We start from the raw sequence: 22525 nt of genomic DNA on the forward strand, positions 1-22525 counted from the left end.
TAGGTTTCATATTAACAAATTAAGCTTAAATTAACAGTCGTTTAGAGATCAAGAGAAATAAAAAAAACATTTGGTAAACTACCCATTACATTACAGAGGCATAAATATAAGAGTTACTCGGTTTTTGCATATATCTTAAAATGTGTAGTACATTGCATTCTTAAAATATCAATAAATTTAGATTAAATAAACTTTTAATGAGATAAGGTAAGATGGAGAAAAATAAGTTGAGAATGATCTGAAATTTAATTAATAAATTTCTAGAAATATGTGGTGATGCCTTTTCAAGTTCGGGGATCTAAAACGTGTAAACCTCCTTTTTCAGGACCAATATTAAAATTCACTCTTTAACGCGGAGATTAGAAAATATCTTCACATATTTTTATTGAGTATATTTATAATAAACTGAATATTCATCTTCATATACATTCTTATGTTTCAACTAAAATATGTAATAATTAATAATTTATAGATATAAATATAATATAATTAGATTTAAATTATTCATTATGGATATATATTAAGATGCGTAAAACTTTTACTTTCATACTTCGATTCGTAAAAAAAAAATCATGCATTTCATAAAAATGAGAAAAAAATTAAATATAATAAGCAATTCTTAAATGAACACAAAATAAATTAAATGAATGATTTATAATGATATTTATGTTATGATCATTATGTATAAATTTATTCTATTTATTTATGATGGTATTGTACTGTTGAATTTTATAGTATAGTTTTAGTTAGGATATCAATTGGTCCCTAAAATCATAAACTTTGGTATTTATCATAAATTTTATTATTGGTCTAGAATATTACAAACTTTTCATTTTGTTTGGTATTTTTCACGCATGTCTATCACCATATTTGACTAACTTACGAGACTTTTTTTTATCATACTAGACACAATTTAAATCAATATGATTTTCTACGTGGCTTTTTATCCTACTTGTTATGAACCTAAAAAGTGTTTAAAATATCATAAAATGTATCATGATTTTCCAGGTAAAATAAGATTTTAATGAAAATACATTTGGGTCAGTTTGAAAAATACCAAACAAAATACAAAGTTTGTGACATTCTAGACTAATTTTAAAGTTCATGGGAAACACCAAATTTTGGCAAAAGTTTATGGTTTTAGAGACAAATATCCATTTTTATTATATATTGTTGATGTTTTTTTTGTGTTTAGTACTCTCACTGTCTAATTGTAGCTTAGCGTATTTCCTTTTGAGTTGTTCCATTGTAGCTATGTCATTTCTATTTTTGGTAAAAAGCAATACATTTCTTCTATGTTATTTACTTTGTCTTACTCTATTATTTCTTTATCTTTCCACCATTTTCCTTTGGGCAAACTGCCTTAAAAGTCACAAACTTTTGTCAAATTCTGATTTTTCCCACGAACAAAAAAATTGGCGTATAATGTCACGAACTTTACCGGGTTGCTAGTATTTCCCATTTGACCAGACCCAACAGTTTTCCGATTGAAAACTAGCTTACGTGACAAGCCTGAAAGTTGACTTGGAGATCGCCGGAAATTCATAAAATGATGTCGTTTTCTACAACCGAAACGACGTCGTTTTATGTGTTGACCCATTGTGGTGGTAAAATTTTCCGGCTGAACCGGTGGCGGCGGCGCTGGAGGAGGAGGTAGTGAAGAGGGTGGTGAGCGAGGGTGCAACTTTGAGGGAGGGGAGATCGAGTAGGATATTTTACAAAGATTTGGGTTTGATGAATCTCAGCTCCGAAGCCGCCTCTGTCGCCGGCGTAGGAAGCTTCGCTATCGGAATTTGAAGAAAGTGAGAAACGGGAAAGAGGGGTCGGATAAAGGAAAGGTCGAGTAGAAGGCAAATTTATAAAGATGTGGAACATAGAAATTCCATCGCGATGCTGCCGCAACTGTCGCCGCCACCACCACCACTTCCACCGCTGCACAAAAAAGTAGCAAGAGTGAGCGAAGACGCAGCGGCGTATTCAACCAAAGTCTTCTTGAATCTTCTATCCAGAAAAAAGAAGAAGAAGATGGATATTCTCACCTCCACGAAGCTCCTCCGCCACTGAGTTTCCAAATACCGCCGCCGTTGCTGCCTCCTCCGCCTTCTCCACCGTCGCAACAGCCGTCATCAATCTTCCTCACTCTACTTTTCATCTAAGAAGCCCAAAAGATAAAGAACCATAGCCATTACAGTGGAGCCCCTCCCACAATCTTCGCCTTTCCCTCCCCATTGCTTCCGGCGACGGTGGAGATTTGGTGGTTGTCATTTTGTAGAGAGAGAGAGACAGTAGGTTAGCTCTAGAGTGTAGGTCAACTGATTCCGGTGATGGTGGAGTCGTGTCATGACCCAATTCTCGTTAAGGATAACAAGATTGAGTAATTCGCGACTAATGGGGGATTAAAGAAGCGGGGATAGAAAAGGGGTAGAATCTGAAGAACTTGCCGAAGGCCAAAGGTGATATTACCAAAATAACAGTCAAGTATCTGATACATTCTCATAATAGAATAATTTGACATGTCAACTGAATCAGAGTTCAATGATGAGACATTACTATTCTCATTCAACAAAACACAGCGGAATAGGTCCCTACTGAACGACTTCGTGTATGAAGACACGAATCGTAGAGAAGTCCACACGATATTTAATAGCATCGACTCCGATCAATTCTTCTCCATCTTGACGTTCAACATGCACATTTATAAATACATGCAGGGCTGAGTACATGAGTACTCAGTGGACACGTGCCGAAAACAAAACATACAAATATAAGTTGTCATCCATCAACAGTATCACAAGGGGGTTTTCTTAAAAGGCCCGAGCATACTAAATTCTTTTGTGATCTTGAAAGTCCGACTGCAGTCTAAGTTCTTGATGTATTCCTCCATGTCTGAGAATCCAGTGTGCCGTGAAGGTGGCCACCTTCAACAAGCACCCTCGCCGGCCAACCTCTCTCTAGGATGGCTCACATCGCTCGCGCACGAAATTCTGAATAGGATTTGCGGTCCTATTGGGAACTGAATTCGTTACCCAAATTTGTTTTGGCATCGCCAAACTCTCGGCATATAGCCCTCACAGACAGGTCTCGAAAACAAATATTTTATGGCATGACAACAGCTTTAAAATAATTCACATCTCCAATTTTGAGAAAAGATGATATTTCATAACTTCAAAATATTTGCTTTATATCACACACACTATAGTGCTGGATTAAAGAAAGCCCACCTGGTTTATCTCCAATTAAAATCCTCGTTTGGTCTCACTTGCCCTTGAAATAATTCTCCTTTAGAAATAAATAACGTAACACGCTAATTAGTACTTGAGCTATTTTTTTGTGAAAAGAATGCACATGCACCCTATAGGATAGCATCTATCTCTTAGTCTCAGCCTATAGGATTTTTCCTTAAATCCTAACTCGGCTATATCATGCGGCCGCATTTAATTATTCGCTTTACTTATCTTGGAGAAATTCTATTGTCTCAAAAAATATGGATTCTTAAAATCCCTCCTTAAATTCATTCTTCTTTGGATTTTTCTTAAGGCCGCCCATGGCGTCGCGGGGCGACGCCGGTCGGCCCTTCGCGTCTCCAACTTCAACATTCTTCCATATTCGGAAACTTAGTAATTTAATAGGGAATTAATTAATTAAGCTCCAACTCAACCCTTAATTAAATTCTGTTCCACATAAAATTAAATTCCAAGTCCACTAATTTCCTCCATTTAAATTCCAGGCCCAAATCCTCTTAATTAACTTGAAATCGGCCCAATCTCGAATTAATTTAGTGGCCCAACTTTGAATTTAATTTGTGGCCAACAACAAGTGAGCCTACCTCTCTCTCTCAACTCTCGGCTCTAATCTCTCTCTCTTCCTTCAAGAATCAAAAATCCCCAAATCCCATTTCTTCATCCCTCATTTCAACCGCAATTTCAACCGCAAATTCCCCTTCTATCTCCCTCATCTCGTCGCCACTCCGGCGAGAATTAGTCACTGTCGTTCACGCCTTCCTCCGGCGTCTTCCCTCTCTTCATGGCGGTTTACCGACTCGGGGGAGGCGTCGCCTCTACACTCTCTCGCTCCGACGAGATGCCGCCTCGACGGATGCCGAGCTCTTCGGAGCTCTCCGTTCCAGCGGCGATGCCTCACCGGGGCAGTAGCCATCGTTCCTCTGCCGAGCGCCATGCCGAGCCCAGATGATCCAGCTGCCCAGCAGCTCCTCCGTCGCCATCCCCGTCAGCTCTCCGGGGCTCTGTCGTCTAAGCTAAGTCCCTTCCCCCCTTTCCGCGTTCGTTTTCTTGTTAACGGGTTACGGCAGTATTTGGTGATTAGGGACTTTGTCTAGTTGTGATCCAAATTGAATTTTTGCTCCTTGGTTGCTACTGTGAGTTGAGCAATAGTTATGTGATATTGGGATTATTGGTGCATGAACTCGATTGATCTACTGGGGTTACGGTGTCTAATCGTTGGTGATACCTCTATGTTTTCTATGTTCTTGATACTTGAGTGGTTACTCTATATGATGCGAAGAGGGGTCGTTGAGGGGATTACCTTGATCGATGAACTCTTTCGGCCTGCCCTTCTCACTGCCGCGCCGCCGCTCCTCACTCCGCTGCACTCCCTTGCCTTGCGAGAACTTGGCAGAGTATGTGTGTGGAGTGGGGAGAAGGTGGCGGTATTTATAAGCCCTTCCTTTGGCTTCTTGTGGGTAGCTCATGGGGCATTGGGCTCCTATTTTCGGTGTCAAGCTCAGCCCCCTTTTGAGCTTATTGATTAAGGGAATCTTACCTATTTGATGCAGTCTTGGGCTGCCCTTTTGACTGTTTTCTTAGCTTTGGTGATGGCAGAGGGTTGTCTTCTTTGAGTTGCATAGTGAGCATGCCTCACCGTGTACATTTGTTGGCTTTCTCCTCTTGATGAAACCTTGGGAAGGAGCTGTTCTTAGCTCTAATTTGCAGCCTAATGGCTGACCTATATAGCTCTACTATTCATCATCTCTAATTGAGCTTGTGCCTCTTTTCCCTTTATTTGTGAATCTATTTTCTAACCCCTTTCTTGGGTGTATTCCTTGCAGGTAAGTGGCTGCCTTCTTGGAGCTTGGTGGAGGGATTTTCGAGAGAGATGGAGGGGAGGAAGAGAAAAATCTACTACCTCACACACTTACTTTATTGCTAGCTTTAGCAATTGGTTAGACATTAGGCTTTGTGTAGCTCTTGACTAAGCTCTAGTTTAGTCACTGGGTGATGTTGGCCTTCCACAAGGTGTAGTGTATGATTAGAGTTGTTATTTTGTCTTCAAAGTGCAGAAAACGAGGCATGTAATATTTGCATTTGATTTCCTCTATCATTTCCAATATCATTTATTTCAATCTTGCTATTGAAATAAGAATCGTTGTTGCACTTAAATTTTCCTTCTCAACAAAATACTTAATTCGATTCAACGTCGGAGATTACAATCGAATCACACGTCCACACATTTGCTAAATGAAAATTACTCGAGCTAATAAATCCGACTTAATCAAAAATAAAAGGATTAAAATCCGGGGCGTCACAAGTCGAGGCCGGGTCAGAGTCCTGACTGCAGCGGCAGTGAGGAAGAGGAGGAAGAGAGTGGGGAGGAGTGGTAAGGGATGATAAGGCAAAGTCAACTTAAAATTTATCATCCACGTCATCCACTCAACACACACTTAGCAGCCACATCAGAGCTTCATTGTCGGAAAACTCGCCATGGGAAAATGGCAACCGATTATAAAGTTCGTGACATTATACGCCAATTTTTTAGTTCGTGGAAAAAATCGGAATTTGGCAAAAGTTTGTTTTAAGTTTACCATTTTCCTTTCTATTATATCTTAGTTAACTCATTTAAAACAATTTTTCTTAAATTTCGTGTTAAAAATAAACGTCTCCCCTACTTAGGGATATAAGAAGTATTTAATATTCAAAATCAATATTTATGTTTTATTTTATTTTCTATTTGTGGTTTATATATATTTATTTCGCCTTAATTAAATTGAGTTGTATTTATTCCAACCTAATCGAGTATTTTTTTTCAGAATAAAATATCTCATTATTACTTTATTCTTCTTCTACATTACTCTTGACTTATTTGTATGTATTATTTTATCTACATTTATGTACTCCTAACTTTTTAATTTTTGTACTCAAAAGGAATGTTATTTTTAGTTGACTATAGATGTGTCGTGTCGTACTCGTATTTGGTAGAATTCGACCAATCTTAATTGATCGAATTTACGAATTAAAGTCGAAAGCCTTCCTACAAATGACCAAGTTTAAAAAATGTACTCCCTATTAATAAGATAGGAAGTAGTATATTACAAATCATGAATCACGCCTGACAAAAAATAACCCAAAAGAGAGAATTTTGCACTGAATTTGATTGAAACGACGACGTGTTAGGATCCCCGAAGAAAACCCTTCAAATATAGGTGTTGTTGACAGAGAAATGTAAAGCTTAAAATCTAGGGTTTTCTCAAGAGTCGTCACGCACAGTCCTATACCTAAAATCTGATAAATTTCCCAAATCAGGAATTCAGCCATAGTCGTAGGCCGCCCAAATCTTGATTCGAAAACCCTAATTCCTTCCCACCGCCACCAACCGATCTATATATCTGAATGGAAAACATGTATTGAAATATCAATTTTTTTATATGTTGGATTGGAAATTGGGGAAATTGACTGAAAAAAATTCGATTTTATTTGATTCATTACACATCTCTCTAATTTCTCTGCTTTAAAGATTAATTTAGGGTGAATAAATGTATGGAAAACTGGTGGTGGTGTATGAAGGGGAGAGATTGCTGGGAGGGGCTGAGTTGCAGCCGCAAGAAGGCTTCGCTGCGTTGTTTAAGGCGGAGGAGATTCGGGAGATTCGCGTCTCCCATTTCTCGCCGCCGAGTGAGCGATGTCCGCCACTTGCTGTGCTACACACTGTAAATTCAGCCGGAATATGCTTCAAATTGGAATCTACGGCCAAGAATGTGGATTCATCACCTCTTGCTGTTATGCACGCCACCTGCCTTAGACAGAACAAGGTATTTTACCCAAAAAGAAAACAATTGAAAACAGACACTCATTTGGTTTAATTCAATTAATCAATAAAATTCCATTTATGAATATTTGACTATTAAGAGATCCCTAATTTTTCTATTTTGTTAGCATAATGGAGTATAAACATATGGAAAGTTATCAATTTTGGAGTGTTAAAAGTACTGACACACGAATGAGAAAGGACCAAGAATGAGAAAGGACCGGTAGTTACATGCATTGATTTGGATCTCTCTAAATTAAATTATATGGATTGTTTTGGATCTAATTAAGGAGAATATGGATTGATTTGGATCTAATTAAGGAGAATATGGATTAATTTGGATATAATCAGGAGGGTATGTGAATAAATCCCAGAATCTCTCATTCCCATCCCAGTTTTAGAAACTGAGAAATTCTGGAAATTTCTGGAACATTTTTCTCCAAATCCTACCTGCTTCCAAACAATGGCTAGTTGAGAACAACCTCCTTTTCTCTTTTTCATTACTTAATATTGTGTGTGTCATTTTCAATCAGAGAGGTGCCCTACTTTGAATATCATATGCTAACTATACTTGATTATCCTATTTTGATTTTCAGACGGCGGTGGCATCTATTGGGAGAGAGCAGATTCATTTGGTTGCCATGCATTCAAGAAACTACGCACAGACCCCTTGTTTTGGGGGTTCAATGTGGCATCAAGTCTGTACAATTCTTCCCTTGCTATGCTAAATCTCAGATGCCTTGGCATTGTATTTGATCTTGATGAAACATTGATAGTTGCAAATACATTGCGGTCGTTTGAGGATAGGATAGAGTCACTGCAACGAAAAATAAATGGCGAGACTGATCCACATCGTATTGCTAGCATGATAGCAGAGATTAAACGCTATCAGGATGATAAATATATTTTGAAGCAATATGCAGAAAGTGATCAGGTAGTAGACAATGGGAAGGTAATCAGGTCAGAGTCTGAGGTGGTTCTCGCTTTGTCAGACAACCAACAAACTATTGTTCGTCCACTTATCCGGCTACAAGATAAAAATATTGTTCTTACTCGCATTAATCCACTGGTAAAATACACCTTCATTTTTGTGTGCCTATTTTCCCCCTTAGTGAGGGAGCAAGTGCAGCAGCACAATCTTTCTAGATTTCTTATAAAAGACTCTTTTAACTGCTGCAGATACGTGATACAAGTGTTCTTGTGAGATTAAGACCTGCATGGGAGGATCTTAAAACCTACTTGATTGCTAAAGGCCGAAAGCGCTTTGAGGTTTTTGTTTGCACTATGGCAGAAAAAGACTATGCCTTAGAAATGTGGAGACTACTTGATCCGGGATCAAATTTGATAAACCCAAGGGAGATTTTGGACCGCATTGTGTGTGTCAAGTCAGGTAAAGCCTGACGAACTGTAGCCTTAACTTCAAGTTTCAGTGAGATTCATCTCAGATGATGTGACTCTCCATTGGCCTGTGTACAGGTTGCAAGAAGTCATTGTTCCACGTTTTTCAAGATGGAAACTGCCATCCTAAGATGGCCTTGGTAATCGATGACCGTTTAAAAGTGTGGGATGAGCAAGATCAACAGAGAGTGCATGTTGTTCCTGCATTTACACCCTATTTTTCTCCTCAAGCTGAAGTAATTAATTCCTACTGAAATACTTTGCTTCCTGGTGAAGTGACCTAGTGCTTTTGCTAAATTGCTTTAAAACTAATTACGTGCAGGGTAACAACACTATCCCTGTGCTCTGTGTGGCAAGAAATGTAGCTTGCAATGTCAGAGGTGGTTTTTTTAAGTAAGTATCTCTTATTTGGTTTGTTTTCTTAGATTTGCTTACTATTCCATCTATAGGATTTGACTCAGTATGTTTGTGGCAGAGAGTTTGATGATGGCATAATGCAAAGAATTTCTGAAGTTGCATATGAAGATGATATCAAGAACTTGCCTCCTGTACCTGATGTCGGAAGCTACTTGGTTTCTGAGGTTCTATCACTAGACAAAGACTGTATTTTTCTTGATTTTACATAGCCCCCAATATACTGAGCAGCATATACTTTTTTTTAAATGCGTAGGATGATCTATTGGCTTCTAATGGCAACAAGGATTCAGTTGGTTTTGATGGAATGGCAGATGCTGAGGTGGAAAGGAGATTGAAGGTGAAATGTCTCTTTCTAGGAATCAAACTATTTTTATTGTATTATTAATTTCTAGATCTTGAGCTTCCTATGGTGCATAGCATGGAAAACAATTATTTTTATTATTATTATAACAAATTTTTGTGGGGTGGGAGCGGAGGTTAGAATACATAGGTCTCTAGGCATATTACCTCGCTGCTGGCACTTCTGTTTTTGTTAGCCACGTTTCTTATGGATATACATATTTTTAATTGACATCGAGTCTATAATTCCTTAAATCTGAAAGTGTTGAACTTTCAGGAGGCAATGTTAGCTTCTTCTACTGCTCCTAATTCTGTGATGAACTTAGACCCAAGAATAGCCTCAGCTCTCCAGTTTGCCACACCTTCAACGTCTTTTGCAGTTCATCCTCCAACTTTACAAGGGCCAGCAGTGCCTCTGCCAAGTAAGCAATTACCTCAGCTTGCAAAATTGTTAAGAACACCATCAGCTGGATCTGGGCAAGTTGAAACTACACTGCATAGTTCTCCTGCAAGGGAAGAAGGTGAGGTACCAGAATCTGAATTAGATCCTGACACTAGGAGGAGACTGCTTATTTTGCAACACGGTCAAGACATGAGAGAACAGCCTCCAAATGAAAATCAGTTTCCTGCGCGGCCGCCTGGGCCGGCACCCTTACCAAGAGCTCACCCACAAGGTTGGTTTCCCCTTGAAGAGGAGATGACCCTGAGACAATTGAACCAGGTGCCACCACCTCTGGAGTTGAATGCTGAGGCTCTTTCAATTGACAATAATTGGGCTCGTAAGTCATCCTTTCTCCATGAAGTGCAAACTTCCTTCCCACCTGCCAGGGTTCATGAGAACCAGAGGCTGCCGGAGGAGGTAATTGGTTTTCCTTTCATCCTTCTTTATACCTTTATAGACAGTATGGAAATCTGAATAATTTTCACTGGTGATGAGTAAACGAATATGATATAGCATGTTACACACATTCAGGAACTCCCACAACAAGACCATTTAAGACTGAATGGACCACTGCCTGATTTTCGTTCTATTTCTGGTAAGTCAGCGCCCTGAAAAAATTGTCCAAGAAACCAGGCATTTGGTAGAAAGCTTTCTATAGATATATACTCTTTAGGATAGTGTGGATAAATGTTTTCCTAGTTACACATGCTTCTAGTTCAAACCAGTTGCTTGTTTTAACTGTATTCAACAGCATTAGTAGTAATAACACATATTCTGATTTTCAAGATGAGGATAGTCTTGTCGCTCAAATGTCTTCAGCATACAAGGATCTTGATCTTGAAGCCGGACAAATTGATCCATCTAGTGCAACTTCTGCTGCAGTTTTACTGGACATTGCTTTCAAGTCTGGAACAAAGGTGAAACACCTCTTGATCTTTTGTTTTGCATTTTTGTGATCCAAACTCTCATATCGGGTAGATGGTTGTCACAATTACTTTAGGTGGAGTTCAAGCATACTTTAGCACCAGGCACAGAACTGCAGTTCTTTATGGAGGTGAGATTCAGACTGATAGTTGGCTTTGTTTGTTGCATCTTGCTTCTAAAGATATCAACTGGAAATTGAAGAGGATGAGTATTCATACTAGTGCTTCCTTCCTCAGCCTCTCTCTGTATATGTTTATATGCCTATATACCTAATTACCTGTTGATCTGTCTGTCTCTTTCTTTCAAAATTTACTCTCTCTTGTTTTGTGGGTGAAGTCCAATGAGATTGTATTATATGTGGTCTTCTGCAGGTTTTCTTTGCAGGTCAAAAAATTGGCGAAGGAATTGGTAGAACAAGGAGGGAAGCACAATGTCATGCTGCAGAAGGATCTCTTTTCTATTTGGCTGGTAACGTACCAATTTTTGGCTCCCTGATGGTTAAATTCATTTGGTCAAACTTAATTGCTTGCAGAGCATGAAAAATGATGAAGGTGTAGAACACTGATCATTAGTGTTCGAGCTGATGAATACATTTTTTTATTTTTGCGTGTCTTCAATAATTTAGACATTCAGAGACCGTATACCTGGTCTTTAAGTTTGAAAAAGAGATCCTTTATCGTTCTACCTTTTGTTCTCTTTTCTCTTTTTAGTTTGGGGATGGGAATGGGTATCGAAGTATCGAACCCCTGTACATGGTTGAGCAATGCCATCAGGCTACATGCCTGTGGTAGATGTATTTGTAATTCTTTTGCACCCAGTGTTTTTTTTCCAATTTCTGCTCAAAATTGGGGCTAAGTGTTCCCTTTCAGATTATCTGATGATAAGCCTTGATGGGGGAAGTTTGTCTGTATTCTTGAATTTCAGAGTTACTTTTGTTGGATTTCATTTTGCAATCATAATCTCAAAGTGGAGGCATAGTTAGATTGTTGTAGATCTTACTAGAGTTCTGCCAACCTTTTTTCAGATAAATACTTGTCCCAGCTTAATCATGATTCCAGCAACATGCCTGTAAGCGGAATTAGTCTGGGTAAACTGCAAGACAGTTATATCAATGATGGTGTGAGTTCACGTGAGGCTACACCCTCAAGAACATCAGTGTCCCCAAGGATTCTAGACCCGAGAATTGAGACCTCCAAGAAGTCAACAAACTCAATATCTGCTCTTAAAGAATTAGTAAGCATAAAAATGTAGCATGTCTTAAAAAAATGTAATATGTTTTATCGTTTCCATCTTTCTGTGAGGGTTATCATGAAGCTCACGTACTACAACTTTTTGTCTCAATACTTCAGTGCATGATGGAAGGCCTTAGTGTAGCATATCAAACTCAACCTCAGTTTTCAGCTCATTGGGGCCAGCAAAATGAAGTGTATGCTGAGGTTGGTATTTTCCATCCTGTTTGGTCAATATATGCATAAGAAATGTCTTCCTACTATTCTTGAAACATAAACTTCCTCTTTTGTTTTGATGTTTCTTTTTCACGAGTCAATAGACTCAATACCTATAGATATGCAGTCCTCTTAACTTTTCCAATATCAAGTACTATGTCTCAATGCACTCATGTGGGTTATATGTGCTGTTAATTTGTTCAGATTAGACTGCCTGCAAGTTTATATGCTTATATTTCCTGGAGTTGCTGATTTACATGGTTTGAATTTCATTAGTTGTTTAAATTTTGAATACAGTCTGGTGTGGTCAACTCAGCTTCCTGACTTCTTCGACTCCTGAAGATGTTAGGGTGCCTTGGTTCTGATTCAAAGTTTCTACCTCTCTGGTCTTAATTGCTCTTTGATCTGCTAGTATCGATATTCTTAAGCGTGCTGATTGAACAAAGCTTCTTGTGGTTTCAGTATTCAGAAATTTTATCGTTGAACTGAATTATTTTAATTATGGCTTATTTGGAAGGTGTTGTTCGATCTAGGTTATTTTTTCTTTTGTTATTTTGTTTAAATTGCTGTTTTAGATAGGATGTAAGAAGAATTCTTCCCTTTACCCAAAAATAGGAGGTGGTCAAAGTCAGCGGATAGGTGATTCTAGTTATTCTCCCTTTTGTCAATTTAGGTTGAAATTGATGGGCAAGTATTGGGCAAGGGAACTGGCTTAACATGGGATGAAGCTAAATCTAAGGTATTCTATTTGCCTCAAAACTCATATTGTATTTTCATACTCGTATTTATTCATCTGGGAACCGTTTCTTCTTTGATTTATATCTGAAAAACATTTTATTTTAGGCTGCTGAGAAAGCTCTTGGTGCTGTGAAATCCATGTTCAGTCAGTATCCTCACAAGCGCCAGGCTTCTCCGAGGTGAACTGATTTCTTCTTGAGGATGTTTGATTATTCCATTGCCTATTCGGGTTATATTTGAGAATAATCTGAAGTTTTAGATAATACTACCTCCATCCTTGAAAAATAGAAACTTTTGAAACAACACGAGTTTGAATGGACAATTGGTAAAATAAGAGAGATAGAGAGAGAAAAATGGGTCAAGTAAGAGAGATGAAGAAAAAAATAGTGGAAGTAGTGTTTAGTGGATTGTGGGGTGTCCATTGCCTAAAATCGAAAGTTAAGAAAGTTTCTATTTTTAAGGGACAGACCAAAATGAAAATAGTTTCTATTTTTATGGGACGGAGATAGTAGTATTATTTAGGTAAATTTTGGATTCTGCAATGGTCGGTGTGACATGTACCATATGATAACTTTGCTGTTTGCATCGTTGATGTGTGTTTGTTAAATCTGTGGTGCAGATCTCTGCAAGAGATGCCATGTAAGAGGCTGAAACCAGAATCCTCAAGAGCTCTGCACCGGATGCCATCATCTGCCCGTCCCCCAAAGAATGCTCCTCATATTCCGTGAAACCTCTAGTTCGCTTTCTCAGTAAAGCCAGTGCCAAAATTTTCAGTGTGACAGGGGAAGGTTGGCTAAGATTGAACTGCCACCATCAGGTTTGCTTGCGGCCCAGAAGCTGGCCCTTTCAGAATTTAAAGATTGTATCTCGTCTATTTTGTCCATCACATGCAATTTTCCGCTAGAGATGGCTAAATGCGATGATGCGAGTGTACGGTGGAGACGCAGGCACGCGGAAATGGGCGAGCATTGATGGTACATGGTTCTGATAAATGATGTGCAGCTATACAGGGGGGTTTGCTAGCTTTAACTATCTTACCAATTCTACATTTTTGTGGTGGAATTATATAGAAATGTATAATATGAGTGAAGAAGGTGGGTAACTACAGCTTGTTCTAAAGGAAAGAGTATCAATCTCTTAAATCAAGGATTGAATTAACATTGTAAATAAAATAGAGTGATTTACTTTCCTTACAAACTATTTACCATGTACATCATATTTCATCCCTATTTAAAGGGATCATCATTGAATAGAATTATTGTCAGACTCGATCAATACAATAGCGTGATCTTTAATCCTTTTTCTCTGAACATGTCATTTAAAATGTTATTTAAAAGTTTGGCTTTGGCATCGATGCTTAGGACATTCGTCTATGAGTTATTTAAAAGTTTGTACATGTCAGCAATTCTCTCTCAAGTCGGACTCCACACTCAGGTCCTCATAAATGTCGACATAGCACCTTGCAAGCATCTTTGGCCCTCAATGGAGTGCTTCGTTTCCACCATAGGAATTTTCCCTTTGTCTGCCTTTGTCTTTGCCCTCGCTTAAGAACCAAATCCAACCTCCGGAGTGGACGGTCAAACGCTCCAATTGGTTCCGTATTCGAGATCTCGTAGTCATATACGTTGGTTCCGGATTGTGAGTACCTGGCGTATCCATCGCCGGGACCATGAGTTGCATAGGTGGGAACTACCTCGGAACATGCATTGCCGAATCATGACTCCTGAGACCCTACTACATAAACGATCTATTCCAAGTATCTAAATCATTCGGATCCTACCCTAAGAGCATCCACAACCGTGCTCTTGCCAGCGAGCACGGTTGTGTGCCCGGACCCACTTTTTCTGCCTGCTCTCTGGCAAGAGCACAACACCCACAACTGTGCTCTTCCGCAAGGACGAGCACAATTCAATTTAAAATTCAATTAAACAAAAATATTTCCATAATATTAAAATTCATTAAAAAACCTAAATAATATTACAAATGACAAATAAAATAAAAACGACATAATTAAAATCCTAAAAATTAAAAATTACATAATTAAAATACTAAAAATTAAAAATTACATAATTAGACTCCTAAAAATTAAAAATTACATAATTAAAATCCTAAAATTTGAGATTGAGAGAGTTGTTTGGTATATTGTCATTTTTTTGTGTTTGAAATGAGACTATTTATAGATGAAAGTATGAATTTTGGGGTAAAAATAATGAAAAAAATAAATTAAAAGTGTGAAAAAAATGGATATATTTTATTAGAAGTGGGAGAATATTTTTTTTATTAATTTGAATTTTTCAGATTTTTTCGATTTTTTAAAAAAATAATAAAAAAATAATAAATCAACGGGCCAATCAAAACATGCCACGTCGACGCCTCGTGCTCTTGCCGTTGGCAAAGAGCATGAAGGAAGGGGAGGAAAAAGAAGACATGAAGACATGAAGGCAAAGAATTGAGTCGAGATTTTGCATCGACTTTTGCAGAAGGAAGGGGAGGAAAAAGAAGGGAAGAGAGATGGAGGAGAGAAGGTGAGAGAGAGAATGAGAGATTATTTAATAGAGGAGAGAAGGGTGTGAGAGAGAGAAATATAAAAAATCACAAATCAATTAATGTGCTGACAGACTGAAAAAGTCAAAATTTAGAAATGACGGAATTGCCCAAACCCCTAAACGGGTATTTTCGACTCGAAATAGTGAAGAAGACCATTTTTGAGATAAACGCTTAGTCTAGGGTTGTGTGGAGATATTTTGAAAGTACAGAGACTAAGAGCGAATAAACGCATAGTCCAGAGAATGTTTTTTAATTCACTCTTTAATTTTTAATAAATTAAATTCTTAAATTCCGTGTAAAAAAATATCTCAATTACCTTGAGACGGAGGGAATATTCATAATTTTGATCATAAAGCAAAGGTTAAAGATTGATTTGAACTCCAATAAAATGAAATTTGATCCGACCATAAAAACATAGACACGTCATTTCACTCTCACACATTTAAAAAGTGTGCTGTATATACACGGCATTTCATTTTGACACCTAAAAAAGAGCGAAGAAAATCGTAGAGAGAAAATTCAGCTCCTGTTGAGAGAGAGAGAGAGAGATGGCATCCTTCGACGACGCTGCAGCTCCTCCATTTGACTACGATGGACACACCAGCTACGCCGATTCCTACTCCGCCTTCTCCTCTGCCGAAGCTCCGCCATACTCCGGCTCCGCCTTCACGCAGGAATCCGAGCAAGTTCCAGTAGATCAGCCAAACTCCTCCGATCCATTTGGATTCCAATCAAATGCTGACTCCTTCGACCACGACGCTTCGGTTCCGATCTCCAACGGCAACGGCAGCTCGCCTTACGATCTCGGCCAGGACTCCGAGGGCCTATTCACGTCGGACGGACCGATCCTTCCGCCTCCTAATGAGATGCAGGAAGAAGGATTCGCTCTTCGCGAGTGGCGGAGGTGAGCTTCCCTGCACTTGTTGTATTTACTAATTGAGCTTTTTTTGATTTCTGCTCCTACGCATCGTCGGATCTGCTTGGTTAGGGCTTCGTTGAAGTTAATTTAGGCGCGTGGATTTTTGTTTTGACTAATTTGGTGGGGATCTCTTGCTGGATTGTAGCTCGAGCGGTTACTAATTAGAAAAAACGTAATCTATAATAGAACTTGGATATTGTGTACAAATCATCCCTATATTTCAGCACATATGTATTTTAGTTCTGTAAGACTTAATATATCTCTCCCCAATCTGGTCGCTGTTAGATCTATTGCTTGGGGTTCAAATAGGAAGGATCAAGATGTATTTAGGCAGCTTTGTGTAACATCTCGATCTAGATGCGATCACTAGACAATTAGTTTTCAGAGAAATCAGAAGATCACATTAATCCAATATTACCTACTTTTCAACTTGATTTCAATGACTAAAGTAAACAGAGTAGTTGATTGATGCAAGCTTAGTAAAGCTAGACATCTATGGTAATCAACGAAGTAAAAATATATGAGGATTATATTCATTTTTTACTTGAGGTTATTATATATTAGATCATAGTGCTATTAAATGAAGTTTTTGGGGCTACCCTGGTTTCTTAGTGCTGATTGGAGGCGTGGCTAATAACTTTGATTGAACAGTGTTTTCTGATCAGAATCCACTGAGTGTCAACACAATACTAGATACTGCCAAATTACACTAGAGTAAACTTAATTTCTCATCAAGTTGCATCTTTTCTTCTATCGATCATGTTAAGTTGTTTTTCCAGTAATAGATATTTATTTAGTTTGACAGGAATGATAGTCTTTCATAACATGTTTCTAATTGCTTATATCAGTGTTGTTAAAAACGCGCTCGGGACGCGCCCGGGGCGCGGGTCGCCAGGGTCGAGTCTGGCTTCGCCCCAACATGGGTGAGCCGAGCGAGATACGTGGGGCGCAGTGGGGGCGCGCATGGGGCGGTGGGGCGTCTAGGTCGACGAAGGGGACGTGAATCCGTTTTTGTGTAAAGAGGGAGGAAGCTGAAACTTTTTTATTTTATTAGTATTTTAATATGGAGTCCTTCTTTTGATAAAACCTAGGCACCCACCGACTCTTTTTGCCTCTAATCATTTCAACTTTTTACTTTTCCTCTTTTTTTATACTTAATTTATTATTATTGCCAACTTTTCATGTTTTCCCAAAATAACTTAATTATAAAATTCATTAATTAAATATCAAAACAAGTAAATAGACTATAATTCATTCGATAATTATTTTCTACCCAATGTCAGATTGAATTTCAAAATTTTTTCTTCTTGTTATGTAAGTATAAGTATTATATATTAGTGACTTATATTTAATCATTATTATTACTAATATATAAATAATGACTAATTTTGCGCCCCGATTCGTGGTCCTCGCCCCAGCGCCCCGTGACCCGGGGTTCAGCGTCATCGCCCCGGACCGATCCGCGACCCTAACAACACTGGCTTATATACCCATAGTCTAATTTGATGATCTTATAAGCTCCTATAATTGCGTGGTTTGACTTACTGAAAATAGAGAGCAGAAAGGGGTTGGATGGGTTCATCGTCCACTAAAATATATTATTTCGGGTATAACATCGTCTTATCATGTGGAAATATGATAATCGCAAATGGTGCTTGATGTAAGCAAGTATGTTAATTAAATTAGGAAAGATTAAATGCTTTGACATAAACAGATTTCCTGTTTCTAAATTAATTGGATCTTAGTTATAAGGTTTTCTTAGGTCCACTCTTAATGATGAAAATGCTTGCCAAACAAGAATGTCTAGTCTACATCTACGAAAACCATAGGGCTATTTCTGAAACTTTCAGAAAATAAGGATACCTTTTGTGGGTGTAGATGTGTAGTTGACAACATGAAAAGTAAAATAGAAATGGAACCGAGCTGTGAGCACCTTAACACACTGTATCACATTTTTGTTTTGAAATTGCCAATTTATAAATGACTTATGGATATGGGATCTGCCGATAAGAAAATTTTCTGGTCTATGTTATGATATATGCTTGCAGGCTAAACACGATTCGTCTGGAAGAGAAGGAAAAGAAGGAAAAGGAGATGCGGAACCAAATTATTATAGAAGGTGAAGAGTTTATAAAAGCATTCTATGAGAAGACAAAGCTTAATGTGGAGACTAACAAGAACACCAACAGAGAGAAAGAGAAGGTTTGGGTTTTCATAGATTTAAGTTTTGAAGATAATCACTTTATTTAAAAACACAATAGCCGTCTTTACCCTGATGTATAAATTTGAAAACAGTTATCGCTAGCCAGTCAAGAGAAATTCCACAAAGAAGCCGACAAACACTATTGGAAATCCATAGCAGAGCTCGTCCCCAACGAAGTGGCCCAAATTGAGAAGAGAGGAAAGAAGAAGGATCAAGACAAGAAACCATCCATCACGGTCGTCCAAGGCCCCAAGCCAGGCAAACCAACTGACCTTTCAAGGATGCGAGGGATATTGATCAAGCTGAAACACAATCCCCCCCACACATGCTTCCACCCCCGCCTCTACCTGCTCCAGCCAAGGATGCGAAAGACAGCAAGGATGGGAAAAGCAAGAAAGATGTTAAAGAAACGAGCGAAAAAACTTCAGCTAAAGTATCCGTGGAAGAGTCCGCTCCTGATGGTGCTGCCGCTGCTCAGGCATCGGAAGAGCCTGCTGCTCCGGCCGATGACTAGCCAAGTAGCTGATGCTGCTGAGTTTTTGAGTGGATGCTGTTCGGTGCCGTGACTCCAGAAATTTCTATTTTATATTATATTTGCATTTTATTAATATTTTATGGTTTTCGTTTTTTTCGAATCGACGAAGCAAGAAAGTATGACTGGCAAGCACTAGTGTGTTGTTGAGCATAAATCGTAGTCAGATAATTCTTGTTTGTGTAGTGTAATTGCATAAGCATATAATCTTTTACTACTTGTTTGCCTTGTTTTCTTTCTTGATTGGGGTAGCTGTTGCCTGTTGATGTCGTACTATGCAGTTGATATATTCTTGCAACTTTGCCCCTCCGGGAACCAACAGTGCTGCCTCTGCGGGCTATGCATTCGATATATGTTTACCAGAGAAGACAGTTTTGTAAATAAGTCCTTATCTGAACCAAGTTATTTGTGAGATTTTTGGAGCTTGGTTCAAAGAGCACCCAAACAAACTGGTGCGAAATTCCGACTGTTTATAAAGCAGGCTCGAACTTGACCATGCTCAACTTGAGAGTCTCGTGAACTTGTTCATGCTCGAGCCTAAATGAGCATGTGTACAGGAACATGTTTGTGAGACGCATTTGCTGGGATATATTGAAGATTTTGATTCTCAAGAATCTCGCAGTATAATTTACAGGTAAATCTATAAAAAAAAATCTGAGCTAGAGAGCAAATCGACACTTTTGCCTTCGTCGTTACATGCCCCCAGTTTCCACTTGGTTCATCTCCGTACACATAGGTTTGATATGAATTTATATGCACAAGTTTGGTATGCAATGAATTGAGTAAATGCATACCAAATGATGTGAAACAAATAAGCCCAATTTTCCCATTTGATAATAATGGAATTTATCGTGTTCGCTTAATATCAAAACCTTGTGCTTTAATATACCATCAAGTTTTGGATGGTTTCCAGGTAGGCTGGATAGATAAATTTTGGGCGACATGTCACACGAGTTGAGATACCAGATACACTTCTACTCGGCCAGGTAGAAGTGCACCACAATTCTAGCCAGTCGGGTCAATTCGAAGATTCAATCCAGTGGCTTCTACCGACCCAGCAGAAGCAAGCCATTACTCTATCCTGTCGTGTCAACTCCTGCGATTTCAGTTTCAAGATCCTATTTTTATGCCATTTCTAGCCCCCAAGTAAATAGAAGAAATAGGGCAGCCCCCATTTCTCATCAGTCAAAAATACATAAATCCAGATAAACATTTTCCAACCAATTACCTTAAGGCATAAAATGAGGCTGTCACCACCAAAACATTCTCAATGAAAAATGATAACGGAAAAGGGAGAGCGACATAATAATTAAACAACTTCCATTACAAAGTCCAATCCTCATATCACATTTACAAGCTAAAAAAACCCAAGAAAAGACAGAAAAAAAGAGCAAATCATGAAAATAAAGCAAATAAAGATTGGTGTTTAGGACTTTGCTCAACCCCAGTTAGCAGCACTATCAACTCTAGGCATGCTAGTGTTAACCTTAGAATATGCATCAACTGCAAAATAGGCACCACACAATGCTCCTTCACTATCAACTCTAGGCATTGCTTTCATCTTCTTCATTGGGTGCTCAAAGCTCATCAGCCCCTTCTCACTATGATACATACACCCTGCTGGGAATGGTCCAAATGATTTCCCACAGCTTGCCTTCACATGCTTCACATTGTCTGAGATCATCACAGATCCATCTGCAGCTATGCCCCAATACAGTTTCACCGATTCATCACCACCACCCTGCAAAAAAACATACAATTTGAGAACATATTCAACCTCCCAAAAGAAGAAAATGTATTCAATTATGATGAGTTTCACTCACATTGGCAGCAAACACAACTCCAGCCTTGTGATCGTAGACCACGAACCCGAAATCGCCCTCGAGATCCTTGAGAACTCGGTGGGCCGGGATGGGGCTTCGGTCCCTGAGGGTGCAGTAGGCCTCTATAACAAGCATGGCCTCATTGCTAACCTTTGACAGCCCATATTGCTTGTTGAGTGTGCACAAATTGTTCAAACTTCCAAGGAAAATGCAGTACACATCATTCAAACTGCAAAACAACCTGAAACAAAAAGAAAGTCCGAATCTTGGATTAACATATTATCCAAAACCACAATTGGGGAAATACACCAATGCAGTATCTTCTTTTAGTTATAAGAGCATTTCCAACCATTTACACTAAATTCAAACCCATTTTAGCGTAAATGTGACATCAAATATAATTTTACTCCAACCAATTTATATGAATCTCAAACTTAAAAGAATATTCTCTATATTATACTCCCTCGGTCCCAAGAACGATGACCCCTTCCTTGCGCGACACGGGATTTTATGCAGCTTTATTTCATGTGTTAAGTAGAGAGAGGAAAGTGAGAGAAAGAAAATAAAGTAGAGATAAGAGTATTTCTATTTATAGTAATAGGCCATCTTACTTGAGACAAACTAAAAAGAGAATTTTTTCAGTTTGGACAGAGAAAATACCTTTTTTATTAACAAAATTCAAAAAAAAAATTCATTTTTATATAGTGTAAACCTAAATGGAGTATAGGGTTTTTTTTACTCAAAAACAAAAAAAGATGGGATTAATTTTGGAATACCATTTGAGCTAATTGTCTATCCATTTTAGATTTTAGTATCCACATTTTAGATTTTAGTATACTATTGGAGATGATCTAAGTCCAACACCAAAATAACACTAAATCCATCTCCAAAGCTAGTAGCATCAATCCAAATTCTATTTGTATGCCCTAGTTCTGTTTTGCAAACTAATTCCCAATTTCTTAAAATGGCATTTAAATTAAATGATGATGTACATAATGGCGAATAAAAACAAAATGCTACTCAAGATGAGAACTTTAATATCATTTGGATTTGATCCAATTATCACAGAAACAGAGCAATCAAAAAAAAAAAGATTGAATCAAGATTTGACCTTTGTTGAGAGAGGAACTGGCGTTGAGGTGAGGCATAGGCCAAGAAACCCTTGTCTGCAAACTCAAGGGAGAAGCCATTGGTGGGATTTGAAGCTAAGAAATCCTTGAGAGTCTCGTGTGGGCTCTTGGAAGCCGTGGCTGAGCTTGAAGCTGGACTGTACAGCTCCTGTGGGGGGTTCACCACACCATTCTTGAATACACCTAACATTTTTCTCACTTTCTTTTCTAAATAAACAAATCTTGAAATTAAGACGGGATAAACGTAGAAATGGATAATGAATGATTTGAGATGGAGTGATATTTATAGAGGTGGTCATCGTGGTGGCAGGACAGAAGTAGGTGGCCATCTTATCCAAACAAATTTTATAATCTTTGAAATGAGGAAAGAAGAAATCTGGTAGGAAAAAGAAACGGATAAACGATTCTTTTGGAGAAAATAATAGAGATTCATTTATTTATATAAAAACGATTTCTTTTTCAATCCAAAAAAACTATCTGGAATTTTTGGATAGAGTTAAAACGGATTCTTTTTCAATCTAAAAAACTATCTCAATAAAGTATTAATGAGAAGCGAAAAGATAAATGTACATAATAATATGACTATGTTTTGGTGAACATTCTAAAATGAAACTATAATTTTGTTTGTAT

General features: G+C 38.3%; 1 protein-coding gene and 2 pseudogenes across 1 annotated transcript; 2 read left to right on the forward strand and 1 right to left on the reverse strand.

Annotated features, from left to right (window-relative positions):
* Positions 1-6472: 6472 nt before the first annotated feature.
* On the forward strand, positions 6473-14039 carry LOC121785400 (annotated as a pseudogene).
* Positions 14040-15771: 1732 nt separating this feature from the next.
* Positions 15772-19159, forward strand: LOC121783933 (annotated as a pseudogene).
* A 1086-nt stretch (positions 19160-20245) lies between these two features.
* LOC121783350 (stem-specific protein TSJT1-like) lies at positions 20246-22161 on the reverse strand. Its single transcript, XM_042181396.1, has 3 exons — positions 21877-22161; positions 20766-21006; positions 20246-20683 (listed from the first exon to the last, which is right to left on the reverse strand). Exons 1-3 carry the CDS (start codon positions 22083-22085, stop codon positions 20381-20383), a joined length of 753 nt encoding a protein of 250 aa, XP_042037330.1. The 5' UTR covers positions 22086-22161; the 3' UTR covers positions 20246-20380.
* Positions 22162-22525: the final 364 nt, after the last annotated feature.

Source organism: Salvia splendens, chromosome 21 (genome assembly GCF_004379255.2).
Source record: "Salvia splendens isolate huo1 chromosome 21, SspV2, whole genome shotgun sequence".
In the NCBI taxonomy this organism is placed as follows: Eukaryota; Viridiplantae; Streptophyta; class Magnoliopsida; order Lamiales; family Lamiaceae; genus Salvia; species Salvia splendens.